Source organism: Sebastes umbrosus, chromosome 6 (assembly GCF_015220745.1).
Source record: "Sebastes umbrosus isolate fSebUmb1 chromosome 6, fSebUmb1.pri, whole genome shotgun sequence".
Taxonomy (NCBI): domain Eukaryota; kingdom Metazoa; phylum Chordata; class Actinopteri; order Perciformes; family Sebastidae; genus Sebastes; species Sebastes umbrosus.
In genome coordinates this window covers 3,543,357-3,560,863 of record NC_051274.1, presented here as the reverse complement: position 1 = coordinate 3,560,863, position 17,507 = coordinate 3,543,357, and the positions used below count along the sequence as shown (strand labels likewise).

The 17,507-nt window shown below is 39.7% G+C and overlaps 1 protein-coding gene across 7 annotated transcripts in view; it reads right to left on the bottom strand.

Annotated features, from left to right (window-relative positions):
• Positions 1 to 770: 770 nt before the first annotated feature.
• The window catches only part of mtor (mechanistic target of rapamycin kinase), a 131,402-nt gene continuing 114,665 nt past the window's right edge, over positions 771 to 17,507 (bottom strand). For all 7 annotated transcript variants that reach the window (XM_037771753.1, XM_037771754.1, XM_037771755.1 and 4 more), the window contains 13 exons: positions 14,808 to 14,982; positions 13,129 to 13,264; positions 12,772 to 12,919; positions 8,959 to 9,081; positions 8,330 to 8,412; positions 7,326 to 7,398; positions 7,157 to 7,231; positions 6,039 to 6,174; positions 4,255 to 4,320; positions 4,081 to 4,164; positions 3,776 to 3,856; positions 2,441 to 2,546; positions 771 to 1,336 (listed from right to left, as the gene is read on the bottom strand). In XM_037771753.1, the coding sequence (XP_037627681.1) occupies positions 1,321 to 1,336; positions 2,441 to 2,546; positions 3,776 to 3,856; positions 4,081 to 4,164; positions 4,255 to 4,320; positions 6,039 to 6,174; positions 7,157 to 7,231; positions 7,326 to 7,398; positions 8,330 to 8,412; positions 8,959 to 9,081; positions 12,772 to 12,919; positions 13,129 to 13,264; positions 14,808 to 14,982 (1,302 nt within the window). In that variant the 3' untranslated portion in view covers positions 771 to 1,320. The remainder of the gene's footprint in view (positions 1,337 to 2,440; positions 2,547 to 3,775; positions 3,857 to 4,080; positions 4,165 to 4,254; positions 4,321 to 6,038; positions 6,175 to 7,156; positions 7,232 to 7,325; positions 7,399 to 8,329; positions 8,413 to 8,958; positions 9,082 to 12,771; positions 12,920 to 13,128; positions 13,265 to 14,807; positions 14,983 to 17,507) is intronic.

The window sequence follows — 17,507 nt, the reverse complement described above, 5'->3', positions numbered from 1 at the left end:
TGGAGGTGAAGGAAGCAAGGGAGGGAGGAGCGGGAAAGCGAGGGAAAACAGAGGAGGAATGGATCGATATGAACAGATAATCACCAGGCCTCTGTCCCAATGTGTAAAGAGTGTGACATTGCAGAGGTGGGCACGGCAGGGAAGAGATCAATGGGCTGCTTTTTGTTGATCCGTAATCCTTAACTATCTATAAGTAATTAACCTTCAGATGAGAATGCAGGGGGAGAAATAAATGGAGAAATGAGAGGGGGGAATAGCAATGAGCACTAGTAAAACAGAAGCTACCTTCAGATAACGGCACAGGAAACCAAATTAATAGTTGTCTCCACTGCTGCCTCTGCCAGTTTTATTTCTGTCAGGGACTGCACTCGCTGTGAACGACTGCATCTCCCTGTGGTCTTAAAGATGAGGATAAATATAGAGCAGCTGCTGTTAGAGCGAGCCATCTTATCTCACATTGGGAGTTCAAAATCCAGAGTGCTTCTGTTTTCTGTTCTGGTTTGTAGATGAGAGTCTAGTCTGATCTCATCATCTCTGGCCTGATGAGTGCATCCTCTCAAAATATTTCCTGAAAAGATGGAGATGGAGAAGGAGAGGGATGTTATTCGGAGTCAGAGTGCCCTCTGTGGGCACTAGAAGAAAAACAAGGGGAGAGGTACACCCCTTGACTTTTAATAGAAAAGATTTTTACATTTCTTTCTATTTTTAACTACAGTAGGTGTGACAAGCTCAGCCGAATGAATATCTCAGGTCAAATGAACACAGTGCGGTCACAGTGGTATCTGTACAGGGTTTAATGGCACACAAAATGCCCATACAGTACATTATGATCATCTCAAATCAAATATTACTTATATCTTGTCATGAGTAAACTTTAAAAGAACTTAGTTTAAAGGCATACCATGTTATTTATATCTGTCACATTAATACACAATGACACAACAGACTGGTGGTGGGGTTTTAATACAGTGTGTGAAGTAAGAAAATGTCATAACTTATTACAATATGGCCACCGTAGAAAGCTTTTAGCGAGTGATTCAAAGCGAGGAGAGTCATTTTGAAGCAATGACGACAGTTTGATAAATTATGTATTATGTAATTAGGTAAAAACTGAGCTACTTCTCGTAACCTTAAAATATACCACTGGAAAATAAGATAATTCTACGACAATAACAAAACAAACATATCTTTCTCGAAGGCTCTGCACTGTGGCTGAAGTACTTTTTTTTCAGTGGATACCTCTTTGAGTCGAGTGCTTCTTCTTGGTTTTACCGGTGAGAAAAAATGTCAAGTGTAACTTTGTCTGCCGGAGACGGTTCTTCACCAAAATGGACACCTGGAGACAGAAAGAGTAATGAATCACTTCGGTCAAGGAAAGCCAAAACATCTGTCTCATTCTGCTTCAACTACTGTATGCCAGTGATGTAGTAATAAATACAAAATTTGGTAAAACCACAGCATGATCAACGGGTGGGGTTATCATAAACAAGCATCATATAAACAATCGATTCAAATAGTTAATCGCAAAATAATCACAAATTTGTTATCTGTTCAAAATGTACCTTAAAGGGAGATTTGTCAAGTATTTAATACTCTTATCAACATGGGAGTGGGAAAATATGCTGCTTTATGCAAATGTATGTATATATTTATTATTGGAACTCAATTAACAACACAAAACAATGACAGATATTGTCCAGAAACCCTCACAGGTACTGCATTTAGCATAAAACAATATACTCAAATCATAACATGGCAAACTGCAGCCCAACAGGCAACAACAGCTGTCAGTGTGTCAGTGTGCTGACCTGACTATGACTTGCCCCAAACTGCATGTGATTATCATAAAGTGAGCATGTCTGTAAAGGGGAGACTCGTGGGTACCCATAGAACCCATTTTCATTAACATATCTGGAGGTCAGAGGTCAAGAAACCCCTTTGAAAATGGCCATGATTTACCTCGCCAAAATGTATGGTAAGTTTGGAGTGTTATTTAGTATGCTCGTGTGACATGGTTGGTACCATCCTTAGGTTTTTTCAGTTTCATATGATGCCAGTATCTTCACTTTAGCTTTAAAACTGAGCCCGCGACAACCTAAAAATCGCAATTTGCATTAATTTGTTAAAGAAATTAGTGGTGTTAAAACCAATTTGTGTTGACGCGTTATTATCGCATTTACTTTGACAGCCCTAGTGGTATTAAATTCAGAAATGTGGGAAAACTACTGAATGATCTGGACGGGGGGGGGTTATCATAAACAAGCATCATATAAATAGCTGAGATGTCTTGTGATGTATGCAATCATCTTACATCACCATAAATGAGGTCATCAGAAGTTTTTTGGGTGAATGTCTGCTACCCTACATCACTGGTCTAATTAAATTCAGAGGCAGAAAATACCAAACAACTGTCTGGTAAAAACAACAGGTGACTACTGACCATCCGATGTAGCACTGGCACAGGTTCTCATGTGATGTGGCTTGCTTGATGAGGAGCTCCACTTGTGTTGGCACGTCCAGTGTCTCGTCGTGAGAAAAGTCTCGACCTGCAGAGAACAAAACTCTCATCACAACACTAGACCTCGGATCCCTTCTGTTTCAAAGACTTTCATCAGTGACACTAAAGTATTTTTAAGATTGTTCAAGACCTTTCCTCTACAGAAAAAGATGGTGGGTTAGCCTACGGTATATTAATAATAATAATGTGACTGAAGAAGGTCAAATATGAGTCAAACATCTGACCACTGGACATTTTTCTGCACAGCATTTCTGTATTAAAGCCCTGCACTTTTTAGAGCAACTGAAAAAACAACACAATAAATATTTTACCATGTACTTATTTCACAATAAAGAATGTATTCATCATTTTATTTTAGAAGCTTACATGGTAATTAATAGGGCTGGAACAATACGCCTATCTCCCGATATTTGGGTGGTGATTCGATACATATTGCGATTTTTAAGTATTGTGATTCCATATTACGATTTATTTTTGTTAACTTTTTTAAAACTATACCATGGGAAAAAAAATTGAATCATACACTTCTAGGGACTTTGGAAAATATCTAAATGAAAAACTAAGAATGTTTCTTTTTCAGCATGTACGTAGTCAGAGATGTCATTGTCATTGTTTATTACATTTTTCCAGCAATTCAAAAATCAAAGATTAAAGACATTTCCCTCACAAATTAGTGGGGTTTACTTTTTAATTTATAAGGGACATGAAATGATTTATACTTCTGGTGAATATAAATCCAATCAATCTTATTTACGTCATGTATTTCGTATATACAGTTTCCTTTATTAACACCTTATTTTGAAAAACGGATGTCGTCTCACGTGTATACTTCCGCTAACTTCGCAAAGTCCGTCTCTAGCTCTCCCGTCAGCTCCGTTCTCTTTATACATCCATGGTCAGCTCCATCGGAGCCGTTTGAATGCATTTAATATAAAAGTCCGTATATGGGTGCTCTACAGTTGTATTGGAATGTTGATTCGAATGACGGCCGGCTTGACCGCACGTTACGACAATAGGATAAGGTTAGCTGTCAGAGTTAGCATGCAGCTTTAGCCATGATGTCTAGCTCTACTTTTCCTGCAATGTGTGAAACCAAAAGTGTTTCCATCCTTTACTGGATGTGTAGTATTTACCACGCTGGATTTAAAATGTGAGGGTGCAGGTCGTATCTACACGGACCCTCCACTGTTTTGTACTTCTTCGTTGTGGAGGTCAAAACTCTAGTGGTAGTGTTTATTGACTTGTTGCAGGACTCACCTGTGAGTTTGTCCCTCACTCTGTTGATGATCTGAATGGCTTTCTTGTTGAGTGCCTCAGGTTGTACCAAGCCGTCTCCAACTAATCAAAAACACAAACACACTGGCAACAACTCCTAACAATTCAAGAGAAAAATGAGAGTGCTCTCTCTACGGCTCAACACACAGTGGACTTAAGTGCTCTGCCTTACAATAGCACAGCAGTTAGACCGATCATTTATGACAGCAAGAGAGAGTGCAGAATTGTTGAAGAAAAAGCAGTTCAACAAATAACCTTGTGGATGACAGAATGAGCTGGCTACTCACTGAAGGAGTGGATGGATTCAGGCACTGTGGTCCCAGGCTTCTTGTGCGTCGTGGTCTCTCCAAGGTCTATTCCCTCGAGAGCCTCTGTGGAGGGACACCACACGGTCACAGCAGGTTTAGACGTTGTTCTTACAGCTAGAAAAACATGGCATACAGTTTGTACTCTGGACTCACCCACTGACTGGCCAGCGGTGTACGAGTCGGTCCTGGTGCGGGAACGCTTGTTGCCTTTGGTGTTTGCTGTGGGTGACACAGGTATGGGCTGAGTCTTTTTTTTTTCCTTTATGTGACAGTTACTAGATTCTATTATTCATCACACAGGAAGCAGCAGCAGCAGCATTGTTATGACCTTTTTAAATGTAGAAGAAGGAAGCTCTTTTCTAACCTTTACAAGTAGTTACGGCTCTGGTACTCACTGAAAAACACTTGTTCTTTTTTCCGGTATGGAAATATGATTTTTATGATCCGCATATTTGATTTGGCATAGGCTGAATAGAATTGTGTAAATTGTCTCCGAGATTGTATTATATATATATATATGTATATATATATACATATATATATATATATGTATATATATATATATATATATATATATATATATATATATATACAGTATATGCTTCCATAAGTTATGTTTCCTGCTGCAAGAAGAAAATGTTAACCACAATTTACATTAAAGAGGATCTATTATGCTTATTTTCAGGTGCATACTTGTATTTTGAGTTTCTATAAGAACATGTTTACATGCTTTAATGTTCAAAAAACGCTTTATTTTTTCTCATATCAGCTGTGCTGCAGCACCTCTTTTCACCCTCTGTCTGAAATGGTCTGTTTGAGCCCCCCCCCCCCAAAAAAAACCCAGTCTGCTCTGATTGGTCAGCTGGCCCACTGTTGTGATTGGTCAACCGAACCAAACTCTTTGGACTCTGCTCCAGCTTCGCTCTAAAAACACTAACTTAGGGGCATGCTAAACTAGCTGCTAGGCAGTTATTATGCAAATATGTTACTTGGTGATATCACCACGTTACGGGAGAAAAGGTGGGACTTCCATCAAGGCGTTTCAGGAAGTCCAGGAGCAGTGTTTCTGTGGCGTGGACTTTGGCATTGTAACTTTGCAGACCTTTTACATGCACAAAAATATGATATAACACACTAAAGGAAAGGGGAAAAAAGCACAAAAGCATAATAGGTCCTCTTTAAATATGGTCCTACTGTGGTGGTAATATTCAGAAAACGGTTACAGTAATGTCAAGTGCAGAAAGAAATTGAGCAAAATCACTAATGGGCTTCTAACTAAAGCACCCTGCAGTCCCTGAGTCAGAAACCAGAAATAGTTTAAAGCAAAAGTGCTGTAAATGCTGTTTTGTATAATTTTTCAAACCAATTTCATAACCGCTTTTTAATGATCAAAATAAACACCTACAAATTCCTGGATTATTATTATTAGTTCTTCTTCTTGAAAATACTGACCCTCATTTACAATAAAACAGATGAATTGTACTGTTGCTGAGATAATGTCTTGCTTAAAGCAACCCTGACAGCGTTAGCTGAGAGAGTGCCAAAGATATTCATTCCCTTTGTTCACTTGGATTTAACCAACGACCTTTAGATGTCTACACCACTTCTTTAAGCGTTTGGTCAATTTCTCTCTACAAATACGAGCCAAATAGATTTCCATTTTACTACTTTGGTCAGCACTTTAGCTTTTTAGCCTCATCTGATTAAATTTAATGCTCCAACCTCTCAACCAGCTCAAAAAAAGAGTTTCTAGCGTACTGTAAGTGGAGTCGTTTGCGCTGACCCTCGCACATTTATTCGTCTGGGCTGAACTCGTTAACATCCAGTTTACTGTTATTGTCATGTGATGCTGTCGCGGTCATTTCAGCAATGCCACATGTAATTAGTCTGTCGTCCGTGCTGAATATACTGAAAGTGACCGGCTGAGGATCTCTTACTGTCCATGAGCCTCCAGTTGAGCAGCGGGTCGTAGACGAAGGCCTCCAGCACGGCCATGACACTGTCCCGGTGCTCCCTCAGCACCTCCATCACAGTGTGGCAGGTGATCCGGTAGTTACCGTCCAGGCCTGTCACCTGCCGCGCAAACAGACGGAAATGTTACTGATGGAGACAAGACCTTTCACAACATCAGAAGGTTAACTCTGTCTTTGTGTTTGTACATTAAAGAGAGGTCAAGAACAGAACCAATCTTGTGTTTTGAGGTTTGGTGGAGGTGCAACCCCTTGAATTGTGCTTTAAAAAGCTTTTTAAACACAAGTCTAACTTTGAGAGATGATACAAGTTAAACCTTTTCATTTGTAATTCCCTTCCTTCCTTGCTCATTCAATACAAGGCAGAGTGAGTCATGACTTCTGATAAAATGCTACACAAGTGGAAAAGATGAATTATTATTCTGAGTAAAATACAGAAGACACAGGAGAAGAATCCGGCGACAGGATTCCGTTTCAAGGACCAGTGTGTAACATTTAGGGGGATCTATTGGCAGAAATGGAATATAATAATAATAAGTATGTTTTCTTTAGTATGTAATCACCTGATAATAAGAATTGTTGTGTTTCCGTTACTTTGAAATGAGCTGTTCATTTCTACATAGGTAGCGGGCCCCCTGTCTACAGAGTCCGCCTTGTTTCTACAGTAGCCCAGAACGGACAAACCAAACACTGTTCCTCCTGCTTTGGCCGGAGTCGATAACGTTACTCACTGCCTTCGTCGCTGCCGCGCTCTCTCTCTCTCGCTTCACCACTCACTCCCCACATACACAAACACTCTACACACTGGTTCAGCTCTTAATGGCTCTAGAGAGGGACATTTGTGTTTACGCGTCGGCCAAAAAATCCTGAACACAAAACTGGCGAAAAGCAGTTTAACTATCTAACTCCACAATCCAGTACTACAATGTTCACAGTCTTTTCACGTTTTCAGTCATTATTTTCCAACGTTTATAATGTGTTTCGAAACAAATCTCTTAATTTCCTTTTCAAGGCCTTTAAGTTAGCCTACACGCAGCAATGCTCACACTTTTCTAAGTGTTTATCACAGCTGAAGAGTTGCATACCTCCATGGCGTTGGTCAGCATCCTCGTCAGTCTGAACGGGATCTTCTCAGGGAACTTCTCTCTGGTCATGGCGACCTGTTGAAGGTTGTAATGACGGTTAAGTCTCGGATAAATGAAAAAAAAATAATATGTGTTAAATAATAAATATTGACAGAAAATCTCCTCTCACCTCAAAACAGTCTCCAAAGTCAATGTGGAGGATCTTGCCGCTTAACCGGTCTAACATCAGGTTGGATGGATGCCTGGAGAATAGAAACGTCATCTATTTATTAATGTCTTATGATAACTGTCATTATTAATATTATAACAGTGTAGTGTGTTCAAAATAGGGCTGCCAAGTGATTTTTAATTAATCACAGATTTTTTATCTGTCCAAAATTAACCTTAAAGGGAAATTTGTCCAGTATTTAATACTCTTATCAACATGGGAGTGGGCAAATATGCTGCTTTATGCAAATGTATGTTTATATTTATTATTAGAAATCAATTAACAACACAAAACATTGACAAATATTGTCCAGAAACCCTCACAGGTACTGCATTTAGCATATAAAATAAGCTCAAATCAAAACATGGAAAACTCAAGGCAACAACAGCTGTCAGTGTGTCAGTGTGCTGACTTGACTATGACTTGCCCCAAACTGCATGTGATCATCATAAAGTGGGCATGTCTGTAAAGGGGAGACTTGTGGGTACCCATAGAACCCATTTACATTCATTTTTCTTGAGGTCAGAGGTCAGGGGACCCCTTTGAAAATGTCCATGACAGTTTTTCCACGTCAAAATTTAGTGTAAGTTTGGAGCATTATTTAACCTCCTTACCAACAGGTTAGTATGACATGGTAGGTACCAATGGATTCCCTAGGTTTTTCTAGTTTCCTATGATGTCATTCTAAGTTTAGCTTTAAAACCAGTTTTGAGCCCGCTACAACCTAAAAATCTCAAGTTGCATTAATGTGTTATAGAAATTAGTGCCGTTAAAATGAATTTGCGTTAACGCGTTATTATCGCGTTAACGCGTTATTATCGCGTTAACGTGTTCATATGATACCAATATCTTCGCTCTAACTTCAAAAGCCGCTAAAACACCAAAAATCGCAAGTTGTGTTAAAGAAATTAGTGGCGTTGGAATTTGCATTAACGGGTTATTATCCCGTTAACTGAGAAACTCACCTGTCACCCAGTCCGAGGATGTAGCCCACCATGGACATCACAGCTAGGGAGCGGGTGTAATTGGTCCTCCTATCGAACCACACCTGGACAAGAGACAACATCTGGATCATAAGAGCTCTTCTAGTTCACAACATTAGAGCAGAACAGTGTGGGAAATGGCACAGAAAGCTCTGGCAGGCTGCCTGATGCATCTTTCCAGACACTTGAACATGCAGTGCGTCAGGAACACAAGGTACTAATGTTCCTAAAAATGGTTTGTTAAGTCCTGCTAAGTCAGTGGTTTGAAAGTAGGACACACAACCCAGAAAACTGATTCTTCAGGGAAAACAACAGTTTTATTTAAATATTACAGTATTTCTCTCAATAATTAGAAAAATGAGAGACTGGATATATTTTAAAAAAAGCTTTCCTCTCCTCATTATGTTGCCTCTGCATCGAATGAAAACCTTTCCAAAAAGCCAATCCAGTCCAGCCTCTTAGAAAAACATTAATGTACAGCTCTGTATGGTATCTCTCCTTTAGTGAACACTGTTGACATTTTACCCCAGAGCCACTGAAATGTGAGGACGGATGCTGAAAAGTTCGAGCACACTCAATCTTCCTCCGCTCTGCTTGAAGAAGCACCTCACCTCAGAGCTGGGGCTCTTCAGCCACAAGAGCTTGGCCAGGTCGTCTCCGGCCGTGTTGTTGACGGCATGCTCGAACACCTCCACCTTCTCCATCAGCGTCAGGTGGTCGTAGTCTGGGGCCATCTGAAATACACAAAGCCCGTTACTAAAGCACTCTTTAAATGTGAACAAAAACATCATTACGCAACGAGTTCAATTCAGGACTTCAGAACTTTTTCAATGCCAGTTACAAGTGAACGATGCTGGATTTTGCATTTCAAATAAATTCAACATCAACTTTATGGTGCATAAATGTGAAGCCACCAGGCAGCAGTGAAAAACAGCAACATTTAAAGGTCCAGTGTGTAGCATCTGGCAGTATCTAGCGGTGAGGTGAGGAGATTGCAACCAACTGAAGCCTCTCCCGTGTGCCAAGCGTGTTGGAGAGCTACGATGGCCGACGCGAAAACGCAAATGGTCCTGTCTAGAACCAGTGGGAGCAGAGTCAGTGAGTAGAGTGTGTGTGTGTGTGTACGTGGGAAGTGAGTGGTGAAGCAAGAGAGAGAGAGAGCGGCAGCATCGGGAGCCAGTAACGTTATTACCGGCCCAAGCAGAAAAAGTTAACCGTGTTTGTATTGTCAGTTCTTGGCTATCATAGAAACATGGCGGTGCAACATGGCGGACTCCGTGAAGAGGACCCGCTCCGTATGTAGTTATAAACGGCTCATTCTAAGGTAATGAAAACACAACGATCCTAATTATCAGGTGATTATATATAAAAAAGAAAATATACTTGTTAATATTATATTCCATTTCTGCCAATAGATCCCCCCAAATTGTTACACACTGGTCCTTTAAAGACTCCTAAAAGTGAATGGAAGAGCTCAAGGAATGTATTAAAAGGATAATGATTATTTAATTCATTATTTTGATTATTTTATACTGATGTTTACTGTCTGCGTTGACACCTGCTAGAGTGAAATGAAATTATAAGTGATGGATATATTGGCCCAAAAACATTCAACATGTTCAACTCAACATGTAATTACAACCAGAAGGTTGTGTTAATACTGAACTATAAGCCTGTTTCAGGTCATGGGGGGTTACAAACTGGGTGTAAGCAGGTCCTATTTGAGGTGAGGGTGTTAATTGTTTTGAAAGAAAATGCTTAAATAATTTTTCATACGTTTGCCCTGAAGGTGTGTGTAGGAGAGCAGAGTTCCCTGCAAACTTGAGATAGAACTGAAAACAAGCAGAATAATGCTTTGCATTTAACGATTTAACTTTTCAGGTTTAGAAAGAAACATGGTGGCATTCCAAAAGACTACAATCTATCACTGTCTCACTCCCCCATCTTCTTCATGTTTTATCTAAAACTGATTAATGGCCTGGCTGATTGACTGGTCAACTTAATATCTTGCCATTTAGAAGGCTTAAACTGGATGCAACACATCATTAATAACACCATTAGTGAATTGAATATAAAATTAGAGTCGTATTCAAAAACAGGCCAGCAGAAGAAACCATGTGCACGGACTAAATTTGCTCTCACGTCTGAGTGAATTTAGACTGGGGCTGTACCAAATGTCATTTTTATAGATTCAAAGCTTCTATTGAGGTTTTCAAATGAAGCTTTGAATGTCTGTCATATGGAAATTTTCTGTTATTTTGGTTATAAAAATGTAATTTATGGTGCTGTTAGATTGCTACTGCTCCCTTTGTATGCGACAAGCGGGAAAGAAAACTGTTTTTGTGACTGCAGTGAAAATATTGTTTTTGAAAGGCTAAACGCCAACAAATATGGATTGAAGAAGAATATTCCATGAAATAAAAACATGTCGTGAATTTTGGAAAGATTACATCTATCTTTTGTCAATAAAATTGGACTTTTTGGACTTTACAACGCTCTGGAGTTACTGGAAATGTTTGGATCACAAAAAGTTGAAAACAATCATACGCAGCCACCGCTGGAATCTAATTCTACAAATAGTATAATACTATTAGTGTTGCCTAATCTGTATCTCCAACTGTGCAGAAATACCATGTTTCAAAACTGAAACAGAATGAATAGACATGCAAAAAAAATAACAAATGTTGATTTATAATTTGAATGTCAACATTATGAATGAAGCTTTGAACTATTGGGTACGGCGCTAATTTCGACCCTGTATGTGCAAACTCCACATGGCATGATTTGGTTCAGTTTTCACTATTATTGATGACACTATCTGTTCTAGCAGACTCTTTGAAAATATGCCCAGATAAAGAGATTGTTTTTCATTTTCAGTTAATTCTCCCTGTTATCTTACTCTATGATTAGAGGACTACTGACAGAGCGGCTGAGAGTGACACTTCCTGCTTGTCTACTCGCAGTCAGACAAGGTCTATTGTTTTTCATCCTGTTGATCAGTAAATCATTTCTCACAATTGGATATGTCACCATCCTATTTTAGACTTCAGTCCTGCCTTTCTTCCGTAGCCTTGATGTCTCTTCTTCAGTGGACAGTTTTTAATTAAACCACTCTCTGTAAGCTTTTTGCACAGCGGATGTAAGGGTCTTAACCTGCTCTGTCTCTGCTCACACGTGTCGTCCGAGGCACTTTCACTTCCTGAGGTGACATTTAAGTGAGGGCAGATTATGTAAGTGTGTGCTCTCTATGCCTAATTGGGCATTTCTGAGGCGGAGATATCTACTTAATTCATGACAATTAAAGACCTGCGAATGAGTTGTCGTTAAAGAGTAATTGGTATTCATCAATATAATCACTGAAAACAGACGCTTCCTCAACTTTGATGAATCAATTTAGTATCTAGTGTGGATGCTTTGTATGAAATTAACTCATTTACAAAACATTTCATGAATGAGACAACTGCTGGTGCAAAATAGTGAATAACATGCAAGGACATAAGGTCATTTACACATAAATGTGTGTTTAATAACAGCATAATTCTAATTGGTCCTGGGATTTTACTGCAATGGTTTCTAACATCTTAATGTTGCTAGGCGGGTTAACTGAAACTGAAACAGAGAAAACTAATAGTGTAAACAAACTAGGGCTGTCAAAGTTAACGAGATAATAACGCGTTAATGCAAAAAAAGTTTTAAAGCTAGAGTGAAGATAATGACATCATATGAAACTACAAAACCTAAGGGAATCCATTGGTACCAACCATGTCATACTAGCTCATACTAGCGAAGGAGATTAAATAACGCTGCAAACTTGTGCAAAAGTTTGGCGAGGAAAAACGGTCTTGGCCCCTTTTTAAAGGGGTCTCTTGACCTCTGACCTCAAGATATGTGAATGTAAATGGGTTCTCTGGGTACCCACGAGTCTCCCCTTTACAGACATGCCCACTTTATGATAATCACATGCAGTTTGGGGCAAGTCATAGTCAAGTCAGCACACTGACACACTGACAGCTGTTGTTGCCTGTTGGGCTGCAGTTTGCCATGTTCTGATTTCAGCATTTTTTTTATGTTAAATGCAGTACCTGTGAGGGTTTCTGGACAATATTTGTCATTGTTTTGTGTTGTTAATTGATTTCCAATAATGAATATATACATACAGTTGCAGAAAGCAGCATTTTTGTCCACTCCCATGTTGACAAGAGTATTAAATACTTGACAAATCTCCCTTTAAGGTACATTTTGAACAGATGAAAAAGGTGCGATTAATCATGGACAATCATGAGATTATTCCCGATTAAATATTTTAATCGATTGACAGCCTTAATATTAAACACATATGTAAACAGGTAATGCATATTCAGTCTGTTTTCAGTTATTGAAATGCAGGAAAAGTAGAACTTTAATAGATGTTAGTGGTTCCTCACCCTGAGCATGATGCGATGTTCGATGTTGAGCAGAATCTTTTTCTTCTCTCTGTAGTCTCTGATGAGGGCGTGCAGGGTGTCACAGTGGGGCACCCATCCAATCAGGCCTGAGTTGGTGGACAGGGGGATCACTGCGTAGCGCTGAATGCTGACAACACACGACCAATAATTCATTGTCAAGGTTTCAATACTTTTGTTCCCCAACTGTGAGAGTATGAAAGTGTGTGTGTAATGTACTGTGTGCGTGTGTGTGTGCGTGTGTGTGTGTGTGTGTGTGTGTGTGTGTGTGTGTGTGTGTGTGTCAGTTTGTGTGTGTGTGATGCTCTTGTGTGGGCGAACAGGACTGTGTGTGTCTACCTGAGGTTCTTGCGCAAGGACGCGGGGTCGTTGGCCAGCAGTGTGTTGACCAGACCGAACAGCTGCATGACTCTCTCGTCCTGCCTCAGGTCCTCGTGGCCCTTCAACAGGAACATGAACTCATGGCCGTTGCTGCCTGCAGAGGGCGCCACAAAACACAACACTGATGCACTGCTCATAAAAGGCATTATATAAGAAGCGTTATATGGTTGGATTTGGCAGTACTAGCTGCCCTCTCCAGGGTGCTCCCCTGCTGCTCTGCAGCTGCATCTCCATCTCCATTACCTTCGCCTGAAGCAATGTCTAGTGAGTCTGAGCAGGCGGCAATAAATGATTTCATATGAACCCCGTCACTCCCGGAGTGAGCTCGGTCCCAATAATCTCTCGCTTAATGGTCACCCTCGGTTTGGAATGGCACTCCGAAAACGACAGATACGAGGGGTGGTTGCGGTAAAGTAATTCTGCCATGGAAAAGAACCCCGCAAACACATGGCTTTACAAGTACATACTGAAAGTGTGGAGTTCACGTGAAGTTCTGTTGACTGTGGCCAAGGCGTTTTTCTTCATCAGCTCACGTGGAGTGGAAAATATGTATGCACTGGATGAACTGTGACGTCAACTCAATCCTCTTAAGCTGAATGAAGTTTTCAGCATGACAGTGAGGAAAATGGATCTGAAGTACAGATGATGTCAGTTATCTGATTGTTCCACGATCTTATACTGTCCTCCGTATTCTCAACAGACCACATTACAATGATTTCACCAGCATTGAAATGATTCTACTACATTCGATTGGAGTTAAACGATTCTTCCAGAAGAAGGAGTTAGACAGAGTTTATCCTCAGCCTGCTCCTAATGACAATCCCAGTAAGCAATGTATTGTGTGTCACTGGGGGGACAGAGCGCTGACAGTAAATCTAAGCAGCCTGTAGTGGGTGACGGGTCTTAATCTGAAGTCTTGCTCCAGAGGTCAGTTGATTTATTGGCTATCATCTTTTACAGAGTATGTTGTGTAACACTGATGGGATACACCAGAACAAGGTACAATGTAGAGAGCAGAAAAAAAGTGAAGTAGAGCGAAACATTTGTGATTGATAATCTGAGGATTTGGCTCCGAGACAAGGTGACTTTATAGCGCCGTGCCATTTTAGAAGCACTTCAGTGTCGTATTTCATATCACAAAGCAGAGCGGGGGGATGAAATGTCAGAATTATTTATTTCTGTATTCAAATTAATGCCACTGGACGGTGTTGGGAGGATTCCTGACAAATCGATCTGACCCTGCGTGCAACATTCCTCTCCGGATGGAAAATGAAAATTCCCCAAGACTCATGACGTGAGCTCCCTGTCAATTCAGTTTAAAAAAAGTCGTTTTTTTGGAGGTGATTTAGATCCATTTTTGTATTCAGTTTAATCTTGCTTCTGTTTCTAAAGACCATTTTTATTCTGGTGTATTACCCGCACACAGAGCTTCGCCATGACTGATGAATTCAAAATAAATAGTGGCCTCGGAGCTGTTTGTTCTTTGGGTAAAGATTCTATTAATATTGAATTTCCTCTAATGCAATGGCCCACGCCTGCTGAAAGCATACGTCTCTGACTACAGATATTCTTTTATCTACTTCCTGATATAATGGGTTCAGAGCCACGAGGCCTGTGCAATTTCCTCCTAATCTTACCCATGATGGTGAGCTTTCGTGGGCGCTGTTTGGAGGTGATGACCTGCAGGGAAGCGGCGATGGACTGGATGCGGATGATAGGCTGGTTGGGGTCGTAGGTGCCTGGTACAGCCAGCTCCAGGTCGCGGCACATCAGCAGCTTCGGAGACACGTATTGTAGCTCCAGGGATGTCAGCTGCGTGAAAGGTTGATGAGGTGAGGATGTAGAACAGGAAGACACAATTAGTAAAAAAAAAAAAAAAAACAGCCCTTGCCAACAGTGCCTCAACCAATATGAGTGTTACGGACGTTGGCCCATATCCAAGTTAAGGTCTTATGTGCAAAAAAGTTGTTTATACACATCCATCCATCCATTCATCTTCAACTGCTTATCCGGGGTCGGGTCGCGGGGGCAACAGCTCCAGCAGGGGACCCCAAACTTCCCTTTCCTGGGCCACATTAACCAGCTCTGACTGGGGGATCCCGAGGCGTTCCCAGGCCAGTGTGGAGATATAATCTCTCCACCTAGTCCTGGGTCTTCCCCGTGGTCTCCTCCCAGCTGGTCGTGCCTGGAACACCTCCAAAGGGAGGCGCCCAGGGGGCATCCGTACTAGATGCCCGAACCACCTCAGCTGGCTCGTTTCGACGCAAAGGAGCAGCGTCTCTACTCGGAGTCCCTCACGGATGACTGAGCTTCTCACCCTATCTCTAAGGGAGACGCCAGCCACCCTCCTGAGGAAACCCATTTCGGCCGCTTGTACCCGTGATCTCGTTCTTTCGGTCATGACTGTTTATACACAACCTTTAATAAATCACTTTCTATGTGTCCATTAATAAATGCATTCTCTGCTTGTCTGTATTCAACCATCAGTGATTTAAACTGCATCAATAACACTTTATAATAACCATCATTTATAAATGCTAAATTGATAGTTAATTAAACTTAGTTAATAGTTATTTTACTCCTAACAAACAATGAAATGATAATTAATAATGTTTACCGATTATTAGTAATGCTATAATTTCTGTTATTTTATTGTTAGTTTGTGTAATATGAAATAATTAATTTCTAAATTATTTATTGTATCATAAGTCTGCATGTTCTCCCTGTGTTAGCGTGGGTTTTCTCCGGGTTCACTGACTTCCTCCCCCAGTCCAAAGACATGCAGGTTCATTGTTGACTCTAAATGTCCCGTAGGTGTGAATGTGAGCGTGAATGGTTGTCTGTCTCTATGTGTCAGACCTGTAAAAGCGGTTACAGATAATGGATGGATGGATATTGTATCATAGCTGATAAGAGACGATAACAATTACATTCTGATTACATTAGTAAAGTAATTATTAACAGGTTAGTGTTATATATTATAACATTTTATATACTATATTAAGTATTTGTGAATAATTACCCAGTTGAGGCAGATGGCCGCCCACCCAGAGCCTGGTTCTGCCCGAGGTTCCTATCCGTTAAAGGGGAGTTTTTTTCTTGCCACTGTCACACTAAGTGCATGCTCATGGGGGATCTCTTGTTGGGTCTCTAAATTATAGAGTACGTTCTAGACCTGCTCTATATGAAAAGTGTCTCGAGATAACTTCTGTTATGATTTGACGCTTTATAAAAATAGAATTGAATTACCAAATGATTTGTAAACCTTTAAGAAATCGTTATACATTACATAGAGAGATAGACCAGAAAGCAATTCATAACCATTGACAAAGTGTTAACTATCCATCTACATAATGTTTATTATATATATATATATTATATTATATATTATATATATTATACAAGGTTAACAAGGTATTATAATCATCAGTTGCAACTTAGCCATCCAAATAATGTTTATTGATGGTTTACAAACCAATTATTAACCATTAACAAGTGTTACTTCTACCTGGTCCATCCATCTATTTATGTAATGTTTATAGATGTTTTACAAACAATCTCTTTTGTTTTAACACTGTTTTTATTGTGCTTTTAACAATTGAAACTTGCAAAACACAACTCTCCACATGAGAGGTCATACAAATTATTATTATAAATTGTATAAGAATTATAATTATACATTTGTAATAAACAATCTGTCATATAATACAAATGTACAGTTCATAATAGAGTCCATTGCCTTACCAACTGTCTTAACAACAGAAACATTTTTAATAATTAAATAAAATAAATTATCATTTAAAAAATATTAAATAAAAATAAAAAAAGGGGGGGGGGATTATATTACCCTTGTCATATATAAATATCTAAAATGTTATAATTTGTGCAACAATAATCTGTTAAAATAATATAAATTATAGCATTACTATTAATTAGTAAACATTATTAATTATTATTTCCTGGTTTGTTAACATTAATAACTATGAACTAAATTTGAATTAACTATAAATGTACCATTTCTAAATTATGTCATTATAAAGTGTTATCATTGCCGTTTTAAATCCATTTAAATGCTTTTGCAGTGAAACGTATGGTTACTTCATCACAGCCTGAACCTGCTCTGGGTGTGCTGTCTGGATGCCTCCTGGAGAGGGTTTATTTCTATGTTAATGCCCAGAGGGGGGAATGAAATGCTCCCAGCATGTTATTATGTCACCGTGTATTTCATGCTGCTTACTGTAATGTCCCAGCGGGGAGCATCCCTAACAGCAGGACCGTGATACCACAATGTCAAATAGTGTTGCCGTCTCCATTTGCTGTGTGAAGTGAGAGCTTGT